The sequence below is a fragment of the Protomyctophum parallelum genome (assembly GCF_964188405.1).
Source record: "Protomyctophum parallelum genome assembly, chromosome: 14".
NCBI lineage: Eukaryota > Metazoa > Chordata > Actinopteri > Myctophiformes > Myctophidae > Protomyctophum > Protomyctophum parallelum.
The window spans coordinates 39,302,500-39,327,329 of record NC_139709.1 but is presented as its reverse complement, the minus strand read 5'-3'; the positions used below and the strand labels follow the sequence as shown (position 1 = coordinate 39,327,329).

At 42.7% G+C, this 24,830-nt stretch overlaps 1 protein-coding gene across 1 annotated transcript; it reads right to left on the bottom strand.

The window, feature by feature from the left end:
• Positions 1–218: 218 nt before the first annotated feature.
• On the bottom strand, positions 219–22,898 carry kiss1ra (KISS1 receptor a; the record flags this gene model as incomplete). The annotated part of the gene is made up of 5 exons (XM_083781794.1): positions 219–599; positions 1,285–1,523; positions 2,700–2,835; positions 14,158–14,282; positions 22,616–22,898. The coding sequence occupies 5 exons, from the start codon at positions 22,896–22,898 to the stop codon at positions 219–221; spliced, it is 1,164 nt and encodes a 387-aa protein (XP_083637920.1).
• Between the last annotated feature and the right edge of the window lie 1,932 nt (positions 22,899–24,830).

The following is a 24,830-nucleotide window of genomic DNA, read 5'->3' as shown; positions in this document are numbered from 1 at the left end:
TCTTCTCTTCAACACGTTTTGACCATGGCTGTCCTTTACACCACTAGACTGAGAGGATGGCTTGGGAGGACAACAAAAGAAGCTGTTTGGAATGTTAATATCTCTCTCTCTCTCTCTCTCTCTCTCTCTCTCTCTCTCTCTCTCTCTCTCTATCTCTCTCTCTGTTAGATTACTTGCAATGTTTTCTGAAGTGCTGCTCATAAAATCGTTCTTCAAAATCAATTTGCCACATTGTGGTTGTTGTTGACTTCCTCTGCGGCAAATTTGATTTCAGCGTTGGCCGTCCTGGAGGCTGTGCTACCGTCTCTGATCTTGTGTTTGAACAGGAATGGGAATGTCTTCTTGAAGGACTTGCGGAAGCTGGCTCCCATGAAGCCGTAGACTATTGGGTTGACAGAGGAGTTGGCGTAGGACATGCAGTTGGCCCACGTCTTGATCTTATAGGTGGCGTAGTTGGGCCGGTAGCTTGGATGGAAGGACTGGAAGAGGACGAAGAACTGAATGGGACCCCAGCAGACCGTGAAGAGCAGCACGATCACCACCACCATCTTGGAGACCTTCCTCCTGATGCTGATGGTCCTCTCCGACAGCAGGTTCACCTGGGAAGGAGAGGAGGTTTTAGAAACTTGCTAATTATTAGTATTAATTAATATCAGATCTACATACAATACAATACATACAGCACTTAGGCCCTAGGCCGCATCCCACGAACCAGCAATGACGATCCGTGTAGTGGAGGCTGTGCGCGGGGGTTGTGCACGGGAACTGGCACGAGAATAACTGAGTGGCAGGGAGCGCACGGACGGGAACTTCTATGGGAATTACCGAGTCGCATTTGGCGAGTTTGTGCCGCCTCTACTAACTGCTGGTTAGTCTCAATCTCATGGCAGACACTCTAACCACAAGGGCACTGAGCCGAGGCCACTGACTGAGATTAACTTCATTGAATCAAATCTTTACCTTACCCAAAGGATTGTACCGGTGGTCTGGCATGTTTAGCTCATTGACTGGGACTCAATATACTGTACATAACATTACTGCTCATACATTTCCAAAGACCAAAGTAGGCCTATAGATTGCTTTTTGAGGAAGACATTCCATTCATCTCAGTATGAAAGTATTCAGTATAAAAATAATCTTGCAGAGACCTCAAACTTGCTTGAGATGATAGGTATAACCCGACAGTAGACTTAATGTTTTGTCAAAGGCAGGTTACTGTAGCTGTGTTTAAATGCCTTTTATAGCTCACATTAATGTGAATATAGCCATTAAACACTTGCGCACCTGGTAGTTGTTATCGACTGGCTCCACTGTGGGCTGACCCACTCTCTTCACCATGAGCGCATAGCAGAAGGTGATGGTGAGGACAGGCAGCAGGTAGGCAGCTATGAACTGGTAGAGGATGAAGGCTCTCTCGTGGGTCTTGGAGGGGAATCTCTCCACGCAGTACTGCTGGGGGCCGTACCAGTTGCCCTCCTCAATGCGCTGGTACATGAAAATAGGTGTGGACAGGATGAAGGAGCCTGGGTAGGACAATTACTGAATTAGTTGAAAATTGAATTATTATTATTATTATTATTGTCATGGATTCATTCTTATATACATATACACTATTATACACATATACACTATTAAAAAAGTGTCTCAAAGTTCTTTCTTTCAATTAAGAAACAACAAAATCAGGTCTCTACTGACACCTCAAGTTAAAGGTCCATTTCCCCCTCCCGGTTGGATTATTATAATTAATTTTTTACTCACTACCCTGAGTTGCTCCTCTAGTGTACATACACCGCCTCCAGAATGCGGCTGCTAGACTTTTAATGAATACATTACTTAGAAGGTCACATATCACAATGCAGACTGCAGAATAGGTTTACAAAATATTGAAATGACTTACAGTAAAAAGCCTCCACAGGCTGGCCCCAAATGGATTATATTACTGTATTTGCAGACATTTAACCGGTCAATACTTGACCTTTCACTCTGTATTCGGTCTGCTCTTTTTTCCCTCTATAAACTACCTATTTGCTCAGACACATATATGACGTAAATGCTCCATTTATTGTCAATGAGAATTTAATGTTTGAGTAAGTGGAAAATTTCACTAATATCTGATTATAGGAGGGGCTAGCGCCCCTCAAAAAACATTTGGCGCCCCCCTGTAGAAACTCTGAGGACCACCTAGGGGTCCCACACCCCTTTTGAAAGACCCCTGCACTATAAACTATGGTTTAGACATGCAACAACCACCATCTTATGAAAAAGGAAGACGGGACATCCAAATTATTCCTTTAGCTCAACTTCCCGATCCATGAAAAGGAGTCAAACCCACTCAAGAAGCACCATTTTTTTTGTGCAAACAAGTCAGGTGATAGCTCGCTCGAGTTTTAGTTCATGAAATGGGAATGTAATTTACACTATTCAAATTATCTTCTACATTTCTGTTGACATTCTGAGGCTTAATCAGGTTTTTGGCCAGGACTAGACTGAGCTCTCTATGTATGTAACTGTTTTTGTACATAACACTGTTTTTGTGTTATGTCAAATGTGTACATATGTGTTGCATAAAAATGTCAGTGCGAACTCACAATAAAGTACTATATCATGTTGTCACGGTTTTTTTAATCATACTCACAGCACGGGAACAATTTTACCCATTTGAGATAAATAATATCAAATAGAGTAGCCTATTAGCTGACCAATCCAAATGCAGACACTGACGATCATGGCAACTCGTGGGGTGCGGTGGCGGAGGGACTTGAGCGGGTAGACAGTGACATAACAGCGGTCTCCACTCATGGCAGTCAGCGTGATGCAGGTGGCTTGCACTGTCATCTACAGGAAGGAAGAGCACGCACGCACACACACACACACACACAGTCCACATGTTTGTGTGGTGATCGTCTATGTACACATAAGATCCTCAGTGGTATCCATGTATACACTCAGTTAAACTTAAACACTAGAGTCATTGTTGCATTGTTCTTGTGCACCCGGTCCCTACCTAGTTTGACTGAAAAGCCGCTGTTTAGCCGTACCATCACGACCGTGCTGGTGTGCTTACAGTAAGAGACGTTTGGATGACCAAACTGTGTCTATTCATAAACAGGGTCAAAGACTACTCGACCACTGTCATGTCCTGTTATTATTTATATGAAACCTTTTGTTCTGCTGTCTTGGGCAGGACGCCCTTTAAAAAAAATCGATTTTAAATCTCAACTCTAAAATAAAGATAAACTAAAACAAAACAAGAACAGCATGCCAAACCGCAAATGCATGAATGTTTTGTTTACTGCATACTGTAAGCAGCTACTTGATACTGAAGAGAAATGGCCTTATTCTGAGGTCTCCATAAATGTGCTCTTGTTTTTGAAGCACATGGGATAAATGAGAGTGCCTGCGTGTGAGTGTGTGTGTGTGTGAGGGTGTGTGTGTGTGTGTGTGTGTGTGTGTGTGTGTGTGTGTGTGTGTGTGTGTGTGTGTGTGTGTGTGTGTGTGTGTGTGTGTGTGTGTGTGTGTGTGTGTGCGTGTGTGCGTGCGTGCTCGTGCGTGTGTATGTGTGTGAGTGTGAGTGACAGAGAGCTCTATCTCAGACACACACAGAGCGACAGAGACAGAGAGAGAGACAGAGAGAGGGAGAGAAAGCGAGAAGGATATGACGGAGAAAGATAAAGTAAGCATATTGAGGAGTTGGAAGGAGTGCAGAGCTGTGAAGGTATAGCTCTGTGGTAGCATTTAGTAATTAACATATGAACACAGAAACCCATTAAATTCCTAGTTACGGTGAAGAATGCTGAATTCAATTAATCTACCCAATGCGCCACATCAGCAGAATGCTAATTAAACCTCAAATCTGTAGTTCATAGCAGTTTACATTGATGGTGCAACTCGCATAATCAAGCGGTCATGTTTTATAATCCCACTTAATTGTACTGGGGTCAAAAACAAGAACCTTCATCGACCACCGAAAAGCCTTTGACTCAGCCCACACAGGGGACTATCATTACTCGGTGTATGCAGGATGGTGTTGAAGCTTGTGAAAACAGTGCCTGGGTCCCACAGACACACGGTCCGGCCATGCCTTCTGAATTTTAAGATGTACCCTGTTTCAGAAAGGCAGGTATTGTGGATTTTCCCGGTATGGCTACGAGAAGTATAATTCAGCATGTCTGTTGTGATAAATTATGATGTTGGTCATGTCCATTCATGGTACAAACTTTGCATAAAAGTGAATTATTGAAGTATTGAGCTGCCATTCTGAAACTGCCGTCACACATTCTAACGTCCTGGATGTCAGACGAACAAAATGATACAAACATACAGTGTATGTCTTGTCCCTTTTAGTGGCAACGATATCTCATCCGGCCCAAGGACTAATAAATGCAATTCACTTCTGCACTGCCTTTCGGGCGAGTTTCTGCAGCATCGCAGGCGTGGAATAATGACGATAAAGAACACCCTCGAGTGTAATATTGCATAAGTATGTAGACCAGCTAAAGAGGGACACAGTGTCCTCACAACGGCAGCTGCACTCCTGCGTGAAGACGCTTTACAAACAAAACAAAACAAATAAGAGTTCTAAAAAAATAGAAAAGGCAATTTTAAAATAATAGAGACTGCATTGATGTAGCTTGTGAGTGAGTTCCAGAGAGTTTAAATCTATTCATGGGAGCCAGTGGAGATGTCATATGAACAATATCTATAACAATATCAATATCTATTCCATACTTGCTTGTGATTATATGTACATAAGACTTTTCAAACGCTGATTATATTCTAAAAGCTATTCTGATGAAAAACAGACTATTATGCGTGAATTATTCCATCTCAGTGTCTCTTCTCATTCCATGCACAACATGATGAACATAGTTACGATGCTTTTCAAATGGATTTATTACTTGCGTCATGCTGTGCGATGCTGAACCATATTCCCTCGAAATAGCCTTCTGAGAGAGAAACCATTAGCCAACGTGTGTCCTATAGCTCTGTGTTCCATTTTGTTTTTTTCTCATTCAATTTTTTTATTTGTTTTCTGAACAAGAACACAGAATAGTCAATTTACAATTAACAGTATACAAAATTGAACTCAAAACATTCACTCTCACACGCATACTCGTGTGCACGCACGCACACGCACACACATACACACACACACACACACACACACACACACACACACACACACACACACACACACGCACAAAAACCCCTCCCCCCCCCCCCCCCATCCTATTCACAGAATAATCAACCCACAACACATCCATTACAATATCACCGGGTCAGTAAGTCTTTCAGGTCTGATATTAGGTCTGTCCACATTGAAATTGTGCCCTCTTGGGCCTGATTAATCCTTGCCGATGACAGTTCCAGATAAGCAATGTCCAGAAAGCTTCGCAGCCAATGTGTTTTTGAAACATCATGTGGGGGATTCCAGCGTTGGGCTATGATCTTTTTGGCTGCCGTAAGCCCAGCCAACCAGACCTTGCGTGTCTGTGTTCCATTTTGTATCATTCTCTTATATCACAGCAGCTCACACAGGGAGCAGGAAAAAGAAAGAAAGTTTGTACAGGTGTGTACAGTACAGGACCAGGTAAAGGGTTTTCTTCTGTGTGGTCTCAGATATTTACAAGCTTTTGTATAAGGTGTGTGAGCATAGCAGCCACTGTGTACTGTACATTACAATTTACAATTTAGAAGCTCTTAATCCAGAGTGATTTACAATTACAATAAGCAAGAACTAAAACATGGCATTATACAATCAGCTGCAGGTGTTCTTCAAACCTCTGCAGCCCCTTCTGGGTTTCAAGCCTCCACCAGGTGTCTCTGTTTTTTTGCTGAGACTTCCCATGTGGTTGTGTCGCATTTAGGTCTTGCTTGCTTATGTCTTTGTATCGTATAGCTGTGGCCGTCCTCGTGGCCTCTTTCCCGAAGCGAGCTCTTCATAGAGGAGGTCTCTGGCACACATGACCCAGCCAGCGAAGACGTCTCTGTTTCACGAGGGCATATACATGGATGGCCAGAACATCCCTGTTGGGCACCTTGCATTTTGGCATCAGGAGCCACTGTATAGATACTACAGTATATGAGTATATGTCAAGATTATGTTGCGTTCAAATATGATGTCCTCCCTTGTCTAAATAATACATTTACCATCTGTGGGACCAAAGTTTAATAGTTTGAACTGAAGTACTGTATGACCTCAATGAAAATCTTTGAAAGTGGTTTGAGAGGTATGCAGTATATTTGATGTATATCAGGCCATACAGAGCACTATTAAATATTCATCATAAACAGTCTTTCATTGGATTAATTATTAAACAACAATTATTATTAAAATATTTATTTGGCCCAGCCTAGAATATCCAATATAACTCACTCCACAGTCCACATACATTCCACTCATACAGTATGACTATAGTATTTAGAAGTAGGAATCATGCACACAGCATCTTCAAGCACCTCAAAGTGTGATGGGCAAAATACATTGAAAATGTATTTTGATACAAAATACAAATACTGGGTCAAACAATGTATCTAAATACAAAATACAAAATACATCTTCCATCCCAGCGAAATACAAATTACAAAATACAAAAAAAGTATTTCAAATACGTATTTCAAATACATGTATTTCAAATACTGCCCAATGTGCTTTATGCTATGACTTAATGTACATGGCTTGCATTTCTTCTTACTATTGTGGCTATTATTCATTATCTCTTTATTGTTTATTGTTGCTGCTGTGAGAGCCCCGTCTTAGCTCTCGGGGAGTCGACCCCGTAGTTGAACCTGGTTGACGTGCTGTTTAAGTGCCATGCTGTTTGTTCTGTGTGTCAGCCCCACAATGTGATACTAAACACACAGGCAGCTCTTCTTGCCTTTGACACATTTTATTTCCAAGCAGTGAGTATACGGCATCAGTATCTGCGTGATTTCAAAATGAAACAATAATCAGTATAGACACAAACAATGGATATTCTCTGACAAGCATCTCTCCACACATGCAGCATTTGACAGTGCGGTCGAAACCATTTGCCCCTTCCGGGTCAATCCTCCCTCTCACCATACCCGTGAACTTGATACTTAAGTAAACAACAGCGCCACCCCAAGGTTACATGAATGCGCTTGACCTTGACCTTGGTACTCATTTGGCCCTTACAGCTGCGACAATGTCAAGAAACCCAAAACCAAACAATGGGCCCTCTTGAACATCTGACCACTGAATTGTTAAATGGCCAGATGGGTGGGCTGCATGCATTTTCAGAGCATTGTATTGATCAATCAATTGATTGGATCATTAGAGGAACAACGTCAATTGTTTTAATATTAATGTTACATCCTAAACTCCACCTGGATCAAATTTTCTGCACATTAAATGCTAGACTATTTCCTTATGTATTAACCCATTCTGACCGGGCACCCATTTTGGTGTCAGCGTCATGTTATGCTTTAGCTATTTAAAAATAGCAGATCTACAAGCTCATATCGCGCCACCGAGTGGCGCGATACGAGCTTGTAGGTCTGCTATTTTTGAAAAATAGAAGAGCGACTGACATTTTTAGAATCTGATCTCAGGTCAGAATGGGTTCATCAGACCAGTGTGTGTCCGGCGGAAACCTCGTATGAATCTGATCTCAGGTCAGAATGGTTTAATATTGTACCTACAGTACCTACATTTTGTTTTGCTATTACATGTATCACATCAACCTAACGGACAATTCTGCACTCTATGGTAGGCCTACAGTATATAGGAGCTAGTACTTTCTTACTATTTTCTTAGTTCATTTAATCTATATATTTCTCATAGTTTTTGGTCAAATTTGGGTCAATATGGTCCCATGCAGGGACATCATTTGTCTGAATGTTTGTCTGTTTCCTGTCTGTTTTTATGGTGCCCAAAACTGAAATAATAATAATAATAATAAACTTTATTTGCACAGCACCTTTCATGACATGAAATGCAGCTCAAAGTGCTTTACAGAGCAATGGAGAAAAAAAATTAATAAAAGCAAGGCATAAACATTAAAAAAAAACAAGAGCAGTAATGCAATACAGTGAGAACATGAATAACAAAAAAAATTAAAGATCTATTAAAAGCAAGAGTGTAGAAGTGGGTCTTGAGCTGTGCTTTAAAAATGTCTACAGAGGCTGCCTGTCGAAGGTACAGTGGGCATTTGTTGCCATTGTTTTAGGCAAAGCGAGCGGGCCAGCAGTGGAAGACCTTAGGGGGGCGGAAGGTAGGAAGGGGCGAGACCATTGAGAGCTTTATAAAAATAATTTTAAAATCAATCCTAAAATCAACTAACCTGGCTAATAAGCCAGACTAATATCACACAACACTGTCGCAGTGCCAATGGCTGATTCGGTCTGGCTTATTAGCCAGGCTAAAAAACAACCGGAAGCCAGTGCAGTGAAGCCAAAACTGGAGTAATATGTTCTCTCATCTCAGTTCTAGTTAATACTCTGGCTGCTGCCCCATGAAGGCCTTTGGACTAATACAGTTGTATTGTAATGCATTTTTAGCCCACAAAAGGTTTCCACTAAAGGGAAAAAAGGGTTGTGAGCCACAGTGGAGACTTGCAGTAAGAAGCATAGAGAGTGAGTGCATGGAGTCAATAGAGTGTGAGTCATATTAATATTGGAGAATAACGATGACGGTAATACATCTTCATATTCAAAAGGAAAAAAATTGCCTTTTGACCATTTGCCTTTCAATGCGACATTGGAAATGACTCGTCTGCTGCATGTTCAGATGAATAAAGCTAATAATAGTAGTAATTACAGTATGTTCCTATTGTGAATATTGTTAAAAAAAAATCATCTTTTGACAGAGTGCACGTGTGTTCTCTTCATATTTAAATGAGTCTTGTGTGTTGAGGCGATATAACGTCACCATCTCTCTGCACTCCTTGCCTTTCATCCTGCCTGCCAGTCTTCCATCTTTATTAAAGCGCTACGTTTTTCTCTTGCCTCGCTTGCAATGCTGCGTTCACACTGGCAGCAAGCTACAAAGACACAGGATACCATTATTTTTCAAACGGAAGCCGGTGACATGAAGATTCAAAGATACATTCAGCATTTGTAGCTGCTACAAAAAAGTTGAGCTGGTTTGAGTGGTAATACAATGGTGGTAATACAATGGATACAAAACTCCATGCTGTGTATCTTTCTTTCTTTCTTTTAATCTGCCAGAACACAGCATAATTAAAGGCTGAACTTTTGTTCCACCTCCAAAACAAATGGAAAATGTCCTTTTCCTAATAGTGCACAGTGATTGACTATAAGACTGCCGCTCATTATTCACTTAAACCTGACAGGCTGCATATTAACTGAACAGGAACCATTGACAGTTCCATTCTTTAGACAAGACCCCAGCTTTTAGAACACAGTACTTTGTTTCGTTTGTTGTCTTAACTGTTTGTGAAACTAAATTGAAAAAGCAATAAAAATTTGAATCATAAAAAAAAAAAAAAAAAGAACACAGTACTTTAATGCCGTTACTGCACAAAGTATTTGAGGCACAATATGTCTTCATTATGTCTTCAAAAAACAAAAGAGCTATGCATAGATTTTAGACGTTCCCCACAATCCCCCCAGAAGAGTGTTGTCAACGGACAGACTGTAGATATTGTGCCCAGCTACAAGTATCTAGGCACAATTATTGATGACAAACTGAAATTCGACCTAAATACTGATGTGATGCAAAAAAAAGGTCAACAACGCCTGTACTGCCTAAGGAAATTGGCTAAGTTCAATGTCGACAAGACTCTGATGAAACTGTTTTACAGTGCCTACATCGAGTCCGTCATTTCTTTCTCCATTATCTGTTGGTATGGTAATCTCTGCATCAGAGACAAAAATTCCCTAGGGAAAATTGTAAAAGTGGCCTCAAAAATCATTGGCTCACAAATGAACGGCCTAGACCAGATCTTTAAGAAACAGGTACTTAACAAAGCCCTGTGTATCCGATCTGATGCTGCTCACCCACTATACGGAGAGTACATCCTTCTCCCATCCGGCCTTCGCTTGCGAGCCCCCTGTGCCACAAAAAACAGGCACAAACATTCCTTTGTCCCGGTCTCTATTCACACACTGAATGCTGCTGTGCATAGATCGAGGATATAACCTTATGATGAGCACTTTTACTTTTTACTGTATTATCTTGTGCCTATGTCTATGCACACGCACTTTTATGACCTATCGCATAGCACTTTAAACGCCTGCACTTTAATGGTTGTGTGCACCTTTTACTCTGGTATCCGCTATGTGAACTGTTTGTTGTCTGTACTGTTTCATTCATTGTTTAATGTACTGTCTATGCTGCAACCCAATTTTCCCTTCGGGGACACTAAATAAACTTGAACCTTGAACCTTATATTGTTATTTTTCTGACTTCCATAAAAAAAATTAAAAAAAAATAGACAGCGTGTGGGAGAATTGAGTTTTCCTAATTCCCGTGAAGTTGTGAATATTCCAGTACAGAAACCACTAGCAAGAACCAGCCCTGAACCAGACCAATAAACGTAGCCTACTACAGTACAGACCCCAGGGGTCTATAGCCGAATGTTGGCCTACCGTATATGATTACATTATATATATTCTATATCAGATAGGGCTGTCCCCGACTAAGGATTTGTATAGTCGACTGATAGATGAATAAATTAGCTGTTAGTCGACTAATAGTCGACTAAGCAAAAAAAAGAATTGCCCCAAAAAATTGTATATAAAAATACAATATTTACAAAAATATACAAAAATATTGTATTATTCCACTAGGTCTGTGGGGGACATAAACACATTTGAACATTCTGATTGTTCAAATCTTTTTTTTTAACAACTGAGAGGCTTGTCATTAGCCAGATTGAGCACAGCAGGTGAGATTGAGATTCTGGAGTCTATCAGGCCAGCACACTGTGCGATTCAAGTCACAGGCAGTGGCACATTGCCACACAGGCAGACACACTCCAGATGCACATTGGAGATTTGAACAGTCAGAATGTTCAAATGTGTTTATGTCCCCCACAGACCTAGTGGAATAATACAATATTTTTGTATATTTTTGTAAATATTGTATTTTTATATACAATGTTTTTTTTTCTTTTTTGATCAGTCGACTAAGAGGTGGTCAGTCGACTGAGACCCGTTCCGATCGATTAGTCGACTATTCGACTAATCGAGGTCAGCCCTAATATCAGATATAGGCCCTCATTTATCAACCGTGCGTACGCCAAAATATGGGCGCACGCCGAAATTACCGACATTTTCGGCATTTAACATTTCCGGCAAAGCTTGAAATTGAACTTGAGTAGGACAAATAGTCACGTCTACTCTGCAGCTGCCGTACGCTGTTTTTCTGTCTTACACAAGCGGAGCAGCCTTGTCTGAACTGCTGAGAGGCTGTCACAGGCATCTAAACATATATGTATTCACTCCTAAAATGTTTATATAAAATGTATGTATAATGTATATGGGCTACATGTAAAAAATAAATAAATAAAAATGTTAAGGAATACATGTGTCATATGAAATTAGTAGGAGATAAAATTGCGCAATTAAAAACAATGTTGCAAGAGATGCTTAAGCCATTTAAACAGTGTTTTGCATGAGCGCATACATGCGAGGATTTGGGCTGTCTGTGCTGAAATATTTCCATGACGGGACGTTGGAGAGTAGGCTATAGTGCAGCAGTGCTGCAGCTCAGCTGCGGAGAGTCCCAACGTGCAGGTATAGCCTACTGTAGCCTAATCTACAGCATGAAGGCCGATGTCTTTCTTACGGTATATGTGCAATATAATAAACCTGACGCGTCGCTCGAATGCCAAATGTACCGTGCCAGGCTCCCAGCGCAAGTGGGAACTGCATCGGAGATATAGGTATATTACCCAGCCAGCCCATGCACCAGCCACATGAGGCTATGGTTTTGGCTGCACATTCATATAATGACAGATGACAGCCCGGCCACTGCAGTGACTATAACGACTAGGCAATCTAAATAGACTGTCGAACGTCGGAACGTGCATGGTCAGTTGGTCACGGACGGACCACTGTGATAGAGAGAGACAGACAGACAGACAGACAGACAGACAGACAGACAGACAGACAGACAGACAGACAGACAGACAGACAGACAGGACAGGACAGGACAGGAGGAGCACCTGCAAAACAGCAGTGTGTGGGTGCCTATTTGTTATTTAATTATGGTTCACAGGTTCAGGTTTTCGTTCACTAATATATCTTGTTGTATATTAAATTAAAAATACTTTAATAATTTAATATACAACTAACACACAGTGAAAGTTGCAAATAGCGATATGTGCGTGCGTGCGTGCGGGGGGTGAGGCGGGCAGCAAGGGAAGCGAAGCGAGAGGAGAAACAGACAGCTTTATTTAATGTGTCATGTAGGTGCGTGCGTGCATGACAGCAAGGCAAGCGAGGTGAGAGGGAAACAGACAGGGACCCTGCATGAATTAAATAAAGTTGTAGGCCTACCCTGTCACAGGGTAGGCCTACAACTTTATTTAGTTGTCTGTTTCTCCTCTCGCTTCGCTTCCCTTGCTGCGTGCCTCACCCCCCGCACGCACGCTTTATTTAATTCATGCAGGTGTTCGTTCTTTATTTGTTTAACAACACACCAGTTAGTTGGGCTTGCAAGTTGCGTGTGCGTGCTGTGCGTGTGTATGAGAGAGGGGGGTGAGGCGGGCAGCAAGGCACGGGAGAAACCTATTTTTCATGTAACCATGGTTTCAGGAAACGTATTGCCGTTGTTCATGTCGCAAAAACGAGGGCGAGGCTTGATTTCTTAGGGCGTGCCAGATCAAATTCAGCCGTGACATTTATTAACGTGAGAACAAAATTAAGGAAGGATCAGCTGTTTGCGATCACTTTATAAATGCCGTGGCGATGTGGGTGTACTACGAAACCTGCACTCGAATCTGTGGCAGATTTTCCACTCGATTGATAAATGAGGGCCTATAGAGTGCATGTGCTTAAAGCAGATCTTAAAGCAGAGATCCTTGTCTCAGTGTCTCTGAAGGCATATATTGCTGCACTGCTGACGTCATACTGCAAATGAAAGGGGCCCTTTGCCGATGTTATCAAGGCTGAGCTGGCTGTGAGAGATGCCCTTGTCAACAACACTGCATGGCTACGCAGAGCTGAGGATAATGAAGTCAACAGAATCCCACATGGTGCGTCATTGTATGTCTCAGACAACAACGTGGCTTCATTACACACTTTTGTACTTCAATCAGAGGTTGCCCGGGCCATATTATGTGAAAGATGATTGGACATAGAATGAAGAATTACAACCCATGGAATATAATGAGACTCTGCAGGGCACGCCCTCCCCGGTTGTTTGCAAGTTGATGAAAGCATATTTGAGAGGACCTTATATCGTGTTGATATTAATACCTACTGTATAATGCTCGCTTCACTCCATCCATCACTTGATTCATTTATTATATATATATATATTTATATTCTGTGCACGTCATAGGCGAACAATAGACCTGTGTTTGAGACTGAAAGTCTTTACAGGAATATGACGTTGAGACTGCATGGAAGTCTTTCCCATCTACTTTGTCAAAAGACTACAAATCAGTCCGTGCTTGAATTAAATGATGAATCTTGCATCAAACCGATATGGATATGGAGATTAACCTAGCGCCCCTCTTCTGCGTATATGTCATAATAGGAATCTCAAATATAATCACAACGTAACACGGGGTGAGCTTGTAGATGAGCTATTTTCAGCAAAGCGATTTGTTGTCAGAATGAATGAAAGAAGAACAGCTAAATGCAAAATGTGAACTCTCTGGGCCAAATGCATTTTTCAAGAAATGTGTAGATCAACCTTTTTTGCTCTCTTCCTTATCTCAAAAAGATAATTATAAGGAGCCTTTAGAAAATGGGCCACTCCAGCCAACATCAGAGAGGATTTATTCTCTCTTGATGCTGAGAAACCATTTGTATGGGGGAGTGGGATTATCTTTTCATACAGTACGTACACGCTCAAATTAGCATGTGGTTCCAAATTAATATCTTATTGAAACTGCTTTTAGGACTACTTCTGATTTAGCAGCTGTTCGTGTTCTTCATGTCGAGCCCATCACTAGTATTTTCACATGAATGCTTGGCAAATTAAGTGCATTAATTTACCTGCTGGAGAAAGGCAACAAACTTGCACATGAAGTCCCCGAAGATCCACCCAGGGAGGGGGTAGAGGGTTGCAGTGAATGGAACACAGCACACCAAGAAGATGATGTCAGTGGCGGCCAGGTTCGCTGCACAAAGAGAACAGAACATCCCATTAGTCCCAGCGGTTCTGGGTTCAGGGAGAGGGCCCACTTGAACATCTTGACACATGTTCACGGCCCACCCATCTGACCGGGCTGCTAAGATGGGTGGGCCTGTGCCCCACGTTTAATGTTCAGTCAATCGACTAATTAACATAGTAATACTTTAAGTTCCTATTTATGAACGAAAAAACATTGCACATGGATGCACCTGGGACGTATCCTCCAACTGTATATCATCCTATACCTTAAAGCGCAAATAACATGCATTTTAAAACTGCTTTTAATATTTAATAATCATATTGTCTATGTCCTTCAAAGTTATTTCTAATGGTTTGAGCCTCAATCACCACTCTGATATAACCAGGCCTTGTCAATTCTTTCTGGACTTTGAAAGCAGTTTTAGCTGCAGTACCACAATGTCCTGAGGTGGAGAGGGTACTGATATGCAGATTATTTAATATTTGAGTCATATAAAACCAGGCTTGTTTCCATTCCATGCCAGCTTGGAAAATCAACAATGGTGGACATTGTAAACAAAGTGGAAATGCAAATTTGCAACTGAAGACTGAAGAAAAGGAGGAATTATACAAAGTAGGGTGACATTGATGACATCACGATGAGACCAAAATCAGTCGAGCTGTTTCTGAGAGCAATTTCCATTAAAACACCCATATGATATGAAAGCCTGATTGTTCAAAATTGGTTATTTGTGGGGATAGAAAACACACATGGGAGCCCTAAAAACACAAAAGAAATTGAAAAAGTTGAATTTTATGTTATAGGTCCTTTAAATCCCTTTTTATTAGTATCACGCAGAAAACCTATTTCCAAAGGTAAAAACTCAAAACTAATCCCAGGATTTCTTTTACAATTTCACCATGTGAATGTTATTGATATTAATATTAAAATGTTAAAATTGTTGCATCAATTATTTGGGGGCCCATGCACTCGCAATATCCTCACGTTGGGAATCCTTGCATTAGTCTAGTACTGTAGTGCAATGGTTTCCAAAATGTTTTGTGCCCATGAAGGCACGCCCATGGGCAAGTCACAATGTTCTGGCACTCCTGCAATCATAGCTCAATTTGGTACAGATTGTAGGACATGGTGTTGAGTCAGGGAGAGGTTGATCGACATCCTGCCATTCCTTTGTTGAAACAGATTGCAGTTATTGTCAATGAGTCAGTAAACCATAGCTGCACGCACACACACACACACACACACACACACACACACACACACACACAGTACACACAGTAGACCAATTCTTTTAAGATTTGTAAAAAACAAATATTTCCTATTTTTGAATAGCTGACATGATGTACAGTAAGTGGATAAAATTGACAATTTAATGTCACACGCTGTGTGCTGCATGTTTCTATATTTCTGGGGTAAGCTCGGCGAGATGCCACAGTACACTTCCTTAAAGGTCAGAAGAAGCGCTATTATGAAAAAATATGGTAATAGCTATTTGATTTTGTCCATATCATCCCCCAGCCACCATGCAGTATGCTTTGACCAAGCTCAGTTCAACTAATTGCCAGCTTTCCTTCTAAATGTTGAAAAGGACATACAGTAATGCATATCAACACATGCACTCCACTGTCCAAGCTCAGACTATGCATTTATTTTAATCACTGCTGTTGGAATCTCAAAAGCCACATTTAACAAACTACTGTATATGCACATGCACATACGCATGCGTACGCACGCACACATGCACCCACCCACGCACGCACGCACGCATATTAATGTATGTCCACATAAACAGAAGTACAAGAATGCCTTGTACAAAGTACATGAACACTGCCTGTTACAAAGTGCATAGACGGCATACAATTGTTTCATACAATAATATAGCTTGTCAGACAGCGTGAGACTAAGACAACTTAATCATGGATAAAGGAAACGCCTCCTCCAAATTGAGCAGTAGTTGATGCTGAGAAGTATTCTTTCTAACTGCTTGGCCCTCCTTTTGAAGAGGCCGGCCATTTGTAAGCCCCTCACACAACCAACTGGTGCACGTGCCTAGGCTACCAAAGATAAGATACCACACCCACCCACAAGCACGCACGCACGCACGCACGCACGCACGCACGCACGCACGCACACAGTACACACAGTAGACCAATTATTTTAAGATTGGTAAAAAAAATAAAAGCAGCTCACAGCGAAGTTACGCACTGTGAGCTTGTCTATATTTCCTATTTTTTAATAGCTGACATGTAAGTGGATAAAGTGGTTAAAATTGACAATTTAGGCATTTAGCAGACACTCTTAATCCAGAGTGACTTGTGAACACATTTTGTTTTTGTAAAGGATGCAATGTTCAGATGCCCCCTCTGTTTCTCTGGGTGGTGCTTATGGAACACGCTGTGTGCTGCATGTGTCTCATTCTTCAACAAGACATTCATCACGTCTGTCGATGCTGTTGCCGTTTAGGAATGCATCACCAGATCGGCCATGTGCGTGGAGAGACACGCACAAGAAAGAAATAACGACAACACTCTCACATTCTACCTCAACCGTGTGCTATACTGCTGATGGAAGACAGGCCACATGATGAGGTCATGCCCTCCCCAAGAGTAGATGTGGCTTGTCCGCAAAGCCATAATGTTGGATAGGATAACACAGCAGGAATAACCATCTTGGAGGAAAATTAACACATTTAATGAATAACCTTTGTTACTTGATTTGTGTGACTCCAGCCAGGACAGATTCCCTTTTCTCTTCTAGGTTTCGATCCACGGAGCCAGGTAAGGTACAGGTAGGTTATATGGTTTCCTTTTCCATTTCCCACACGCTCCAGTGTGTCTTTCACGTCTGTCGATACTGTTGCCGTTTTAAGTATGCAACGACGACAACACTCTCACATTCTACCTGGAACGTGTGCTGATGGAAGACAGGCCACATGATGAGGTCATGCCCTCCCCATGAAGAGTATAGTCCAGTACATTTATGATGTTTGTACCATGGATGGACATGACCAACATCATAATAGAACAACAGTCATGCTGAATTATACTTCTCATAGCCATCTCATAGCAAATCCACAATACCTTGCCTCTCTGAAACAGGGTACATCTTAAACTTCTGAATTAAACATCACAGTGATATGTCTTTTCATGGGTTTATGAGGATGTAAAACTATTTAGACATTACTTTGAAGAGTCAGGATCTCAAACTCTCAAAAAACATGTAATAAACGAGTAAATGAGGACCACACAACTAGACTTAACTTAGAGATAACGCATGCACACACGCAACTTAGAGATAACGCACGCATGCACGCACTCACGCACGCACCAGGGCTCCAGACTAAGGGGGTCCCTATATGTCCCGGGGACTATAAAATATCTATTTGGGACTTAAATTGATCTCAGCCGAGACGGTTTCGGGACGTTTTTGCACTGAAAATGTGCATATAGTGCACACCTGCTACGGGCAATATAAGACTAGCAGCGCTGCATACAGTAAATGTTGCAGCACTTTCACACCCACAAAACAGGCATAGCAGTCTGTACCCTCATATAGCAGTCAGAAAAATGCTGCGTTATTTGAAGAGGAGAAAACAAATGATAAAACATTAAGTAGGCCTAAATAAAATAACAGACAGAGACGGACCATTCAAACAGGCCCAGCGCTCCCTGCAGCACAAGGAGATGTACCCCTCCCTTTTCCACATACAAAACGTTCATGTGACAGTTAATATACTGTATGTAAGGAAATTGTCGCAAATCAATACTATACATAAAAGAGTGGCTCTCAACTGCCTGTGGATGGAACAATGTGGTGGATGCATCCTGCTGTTTGTAAGATATTAAGATCCATGAAAGAATATATCACACACCTAACACCGGAGGTGTGTTGTCGATTAAATAATCGTCCAGAGATGAAGGAATGACAAAGTTCTTCAGGGTGAAGTATTGAGAATGTATTAAGAAGATTCAGCAGAGAAACAATATGCAGAGAGTGAGGAACAGGCCTCCTTGCCTGTTCCAGCAGCCCCTCCGGGTGCAAGCCTCCTCCACCCCATTCTCAGACAGTTCTTATAGTCTTGTCTTAACAGATGCAGCTAACTGTCCATATACGGATCTGTTCTAAAGATAAGGGTGACACACAAATAAGTATACCTTTGCTGACAGCGTGGAGGAGTCAAGTCAGTTGTTAGATTGACAGCTGCATGAATTAGACTGAGCACATTGGTGAGCAAAGAGACTTAATGGAAGGAAGATAAATACACAATAATGCATTGTATTTGGCACTGTAGTTGGCATTCTAAAATTCCCATTACAGGTGTTACCGTAACATCCCAAAATGACACCTCTTCGACCCGCAAGTGAGAAGATCACAGTGGGCAAAGTTGAGGCTGTGCATTGATCAGCCCTGTATGTCTGAGCCTGAGGTTCTGACGCACGTCAGTGAAAAACTACATTTTCAGTGCCACACTGAAAATGTAAAAAAAACTTGCTTTTTTTGTGAATCCACGACAAGGTTCCCTTTTCTCTCAATGAATGGCCACTTGAAAATGGAAATTGGGAAATGGAAGGTTCACAGTTCAATCCTCGGGCGCTAGTGCCGAAGTGTCCTTGAGCAAGACTCTGGCGAACCACTAATTGCTTCCACCACCCTGTGAATGTTTGTGTGCATATGTGAATGGAATGCACGTATAGTGCTTTGAATCATGACCGAGAGAATAAGGTCGCGAATAAAAGCAGCTAAAATGAGTTTTCTTCGATGGGTGGCTGGCATCTCCCTTAGAGATAGGATACGAAGTTCAGTCTCATGAGAGGGACTCGGAGTAGAGTCGCTGCTTCTTCGCTTGGAAAGGAGCCAGCTTAGGTGGTTCGGGCATCTGGTTAGGATGCCTCTTGGGCGTCCTCGAGGCACGTCCCACTTGGAGGAGACCCCGGGGCAGACGAAGGCGCAGTTGGAGGAATCACATCGACTCACTAGACTTGGAATGCCTCGGGATCCTCTAGGTCCAGGAGGAAGTTACTAATGTTGCTCTGGAGAGGGAAGTCTGGAGCTCTCTGGTGGAGCTGTTGCCCTCGCGCCCCGACTACGGATAAGCAGTTGAAGATGGATGGATGGATGGATGGATTTATGGATAGATCTAACAAAATAACTCAAACTAATAGTTTTTTCTTTTAAGTTAGTTGACTGGCTGATACTGTATTGTATCAGGAAACAATGTCCTATAGTTTTGATAAACGAAATATTTATAATAACCTTGACAATAACACACTGCAGTGTCTTGTGAAGACTTAATATAGCTTGGGGGACATTAACATTTGTTAGATTCAATACAGCTTAGAGTGCCAATGCCATTCGTTTAGAATTAATAAAGCTTGAGGGACAGTGACATTTTTACATTTCTTGTGTTGGGTTGGGTTTAACACATAATTATTCACGCAATCTATTCTTATCCAACAATAATCAGTGGATAAGTCTGATCTAATCAGATGCTGAACCAGATGCTGAAGCTTCATACTGTTGATATCTGTAAATCTGGAACAATATATTGAACGAGACAAAGAGTGGGCAGCTGGTGAGATGAGCAGTGTAATCCAATGTTGTTGAATATTAAACAGCCGCGGCACATTATATATTTTATATACAGTACATCACATCAAAATGCATGTCACATAAACTGTACACAGTACAGAGGGAAGTGAGCATGCACACTGCAAACACTCACGCACGTGCGCACGCATGCACAAACACAAACGCACGCACGCACAAGCACACACACACACACACACACACACACAGACACAGCCACACACGCACGCAGGCACACACACACACACGCAGGCACACACGCACACAGGCACGCACGCACGCAAGCACGCACGCACACAGGCACGCACGCAGGCACGCACGCATGCACTCACACACGCACGCACGCAGGCACACACACACACCTGCATTTACATTTTTCAAACACACACATACACAAACACATACACACACACACCTTGCATTTACATTTTTCAAACACACACACGTGCACGTAAGCACGCATGCACACACTCATGCGCCCTCCACTGCCACCCTGTCTTTTCAGTTAATCCATCACCTTTACTTTGGGATTGTGTTGACGTGACATATGGCATCAACAGCTCGCCAGCTCGCCGGGAGATTCAGAGTGACAGACTAAATCAATCACAATCTGTGCTGCTGATCCAGAAACAACACGAGGCATTGATTAATATTTTGACCAGTTCATTAGGGATGGATAGCCTAGTGCTTAGCCTAGAACATCTACCTGTAACGTTTGCCTAATGTGAATACTCAAGTTCAACAGTAAAATCCTCTGAATTGGACCCTTAAAAGATCTCTGATTTACATGAACACTGACTGTCGTGTTGCAACATTCATACAGGTTTAATTTGCCACGCTGTTGTGTGCATGCAGGCCCATCATTATCTGGAGTCTGGACACTGGGTTACATGTAGAACAGAGATTTGGTGTAGAGGGAAACAAGATCCTGGGGGTCAACAAAGTACATTTTCACAGGGCAGAAATCTCAAAAAGTACACTTTTTGAGATTTGGGAAGTTGTCAAGGTCAAGGTAAACTTTATTGTCCACAAGGGAAATTTGTCTTGGGCTTTCACCCCAGCTACAGCCACACATAAAACATCAATGACAACAAAGATACATTACAGAGGAAGACACAATATTACACAATTGCACACATGATGTGGATAATCATTAATCAAGCCTCACGCAGTTACCGCTGTTTCAGAGCCTCGTTCAGCATCTTAGTTGATGCTGGTACAAACGGTTTATTTAATCTGATGTACTTCCACTTTGGTTCTTTGTATCTTCTCCCAGGTGGCAGAAGTACAAACTCGCCATTTAAGACATGGGTAACATAACTGACATTCTTTTGAGCATGTTTTAATGTAGCCTGCTCATAAATAGACTGAAGAGAGGGGAGTTTTACCCCTATGATCTTCCCTGCAGTCTGCACCAATCTGAACAATTTGGACCTCAGTTGCACTGAGAGATCACTGAACCAAACTGTGATGCCAAACCTGACCAGGCTTTTCTTTTGTATTTGTATTTATACAACGTAGTTTCGGGAGAAGAGACCTCCTTCCGCTTGACCTTAACCACTCCTCCCTCATTATCAACAACTCCTCCCTCCTCATCAACACACCTGCCTTTCATTATCACCCGGCCAATCCCCGGTGCAATCACCACAGTATAAATACACCTGTGATCTCTCAAACAAGTTCTTTGTTCTGCTTCACGACAGACCAAACATGGGTTGTGAGTGTGACTACTGCACTTGTAGATCGGCTATTTTCACTATTCTTCAAAATCGCCATCCTCCTCCACCCCAACCTCCTCCTTCCGCCTCGATTCTCTAGGAATCCAGGGGGACAGTGACGGAGCAGAGACGACCAGCCGCTCATTCCGAGTAGAGTAAAGATGACCGTCAGCTCCAGAGACTACGCCCCCACCCTGAGTCTCGCCCTACCTTGGGTTCCTCACTCCACTCCACTCAATAAACTGTTCATCTTGAGCGAAGGTGTGGTCTCTTGCTAAGTGAAATACAACATAGTTTAAGGAGTGGAGACCAGCCTCCGCTTAACACTGCCACTCAATCTCAATCACCTCCCCGCCTCCACTCAACGACCAATCCCCATTCACAATCACCCATATCCACTACACCTGCCTCCTCTCACCACAGCCAATCACCTGGTGCAATCACCACAGTATAAATACACCTGCCATCTCTCAACCAAGTTGTTTGTTCTGCTTCACGACACAAGGTTTCCACCCAACAACAACAACCGAAGATTCTGCGTTTCAAATTCAAAGTGTTCCTCACCTACAGTGTTGATTTCAAAGTGTTCCTCACCTACAGTGTTGATTTCCTCGACAAATACTATGACGAAAAATGTTCACTGATGAAAACTAAATGAAAACTATAAGCTATGATGACTAAAACTAAGACAATTTCGTCAACAAATAAAAACTAGACTAAAATGTTAGGAAGTGACTAGTGGACAAGAGATCCAGTGTCAAGTCATTTTACTTGGTTGCATGCTGAAAATAGCTGATCTAAGCTCACAACGTGTCACGTTGCGACGCATTGTTGAACGGCTATTTTCAGTAAGTGTCATTACGACGGCATCAAGGACACCCCCAAAAAAACACTTTAGCCGACTAAATCAACTGTAGATTTAGTCGACAAAAACTAGACTAACGCTAAAACGTTTCCAGGTGACTAAAATGTGACTAGAACTAAATAAACTATTCAAGGGGAAAATTTGCTGTAAAAAAAACAACACTGACTCACCTATGTAGAAGTTGGTGGCCGTCCTCATCTGCCTGTGCTTGGAGATCACGTAGATGACCAGCGAGTTACCCACCAAGCCCAGCAGCATGATGAGGGAGAAGAAGAGAGGCACCAGCCAGGCGTCCGTGAGGAACGGGTGACCTTCCGTCTCCTTCTCCCTCTCGCCCTCCCGCCTGATGCTCCCCCGGGTGGAGTTGGGGTCCGAGCCGTTGAGCCAGAGGCTGCTGTGCTCCATGGTGGCGGCGGTGGTGGTGTTCCAGCTCTCCTCTGATGAGGAGAACATGGTGGGAAGAAGACGGAGAGGTGAGAGAGAGAGAGAGAGAGGAGGACTGCCGGACGAGAGAATGGGTGAAGGAGAGAATAAAGCACTTCCACACTTCAGCACAGCGGCAAGTAGTGCAGAGAGTAGCCTATAGTTGAACAGGAGTGGAGTGAGAGGGAGTGAGAAACAGAGAGTGAGAGAAGGGGAGAGAGAGAGAGACAGACAGTATGAAAGAGAGAGAGAGAGAGGACGAAACGCATCGGAGAATGATATAAAAAAAGAGAAGACAAGGCAAGTGGGGGGTGGGGGGGAGAGAGAGAGAGAGAGAGAAGATAGATCGGGGAACAGCACAGGGAGGCAGATGAGAAAGTGTGGAGTGCAGGCAACAAGTGAATACAAATAAAGGTATGCGAGATAAATGGTGCTGGTGTGGTGGTGGTATGAGGGGGAGGGGGGGGGGGTCAAAGGTGTCAGAGAGAGAGAGAGAGAGAGCAGGAGGAGAGGAACAAAGCTTCGACGGAGTCCTCTCTTTATTCAGTGCGAGATATGAGAATAATTGCAAATCCACAGCTTTGATCAGCAGCAGCGGCGAAAAGTATGAGTAAGTATGAGGAAAGGAGAGCAACGGAGAGAGAGAATTCTGATCAATGGATGCAACATGTGATGTGAGAGCCCACGTACTGTAGCAGCGCTCCCTGCCTCCTCACATCCATCTCTCCAGGTGTCAGGGGAGAGCAGCTGTCTGTGAAGCGATGAGTTGTTTTCCAAGTGGATGGACAAGTCAAGCCTTACTGGCCAGGCAGCCAGAGAGGTATAGAGAGAGTATGGGGTGTGTTGAAGTGTTCACGGTGTGGCTCTCTAAAGTAACTTGCAAATATATTATTGGTAGTTGTTTAAACCATTGTTTCCCACATTTCTTCAAGTCTAACCCCAGATTAATATGTAATTGTCCACAGACATCCATCTGGAAATATCTTGTGCCTTTTTCATTCAAATGTTTAAAGAATATTCAAAATATTTCAATTTATTCTCAATGTGTTTTTAAATAACAGATAGTACAACCTCAAAATGTGTCGCTGTGAGCTTGTAGATCAGCTATTTGTATATTTGTGCTTGTTTTCATAGACCTGGCCACTTGTTTCTCTTGCAAAACTGGCAACACAGCAAGAGAAAGAGGAACTTATGCACACACAAACGCAAAGGGCTATCAAATTCTGAAAAGGGTGGATAGGTCGAGTCCCTTTCTTTACTGAGAGTCTGCTCTCCGAACGGATCAGAGTATCATCATTTCATGGACATTGGCAGTTACATCAGTAACAGTTGGCGCCTGGATGTGTTTCAGAGTAATTGGATTTCATTTATCTGTAGTAATTCAAGGTGTTGATGTTTTTCTCTGTCTGTACAGCTGAAGCAGCCTTGGGTTTCAGTGGAGGGAGAGTGCCGAGCAAATATACCTGTTCTTCTTTTATATATATTTCTTATCCCACGATTTTGTAACCCATTTTTCACCCCTGTGTCAATCATCTAATGTGATCCTGGGCTCTACACACCCTCCGCCAACCTGGGGAGAGCAACGGACTTAACTCATGCTTCCTTCATGCTTGAGTGTCCAAGTTGCTCCTTTACACCTGACAGGGGGGAGTTTCCCTGGTTGGACGTAGCGCGTGGAAGGAACACGTTATTCCAACCAGTTCCTTTCCCCTCCAACAGGCGCCCCGGCTGGCCAGGGGGAGGCAGTTTAGAGACCAGGATTACTGCATGTTTTTTGTGAGGGTACCTACCCTAGGGGACACGGGAAGAACATGCAAACTCCACACAGAAAGGCCCTTTCGCCAACCCCGCCTTTGGGTATGGGCACTGATGACACAGAGGAGGAAACACGCCGCCAGCACCCACAGCGCCCCGGGGGGGAATCGAACCCAGGACCTTCTAGCTGTGAGGCGACAGCACTAC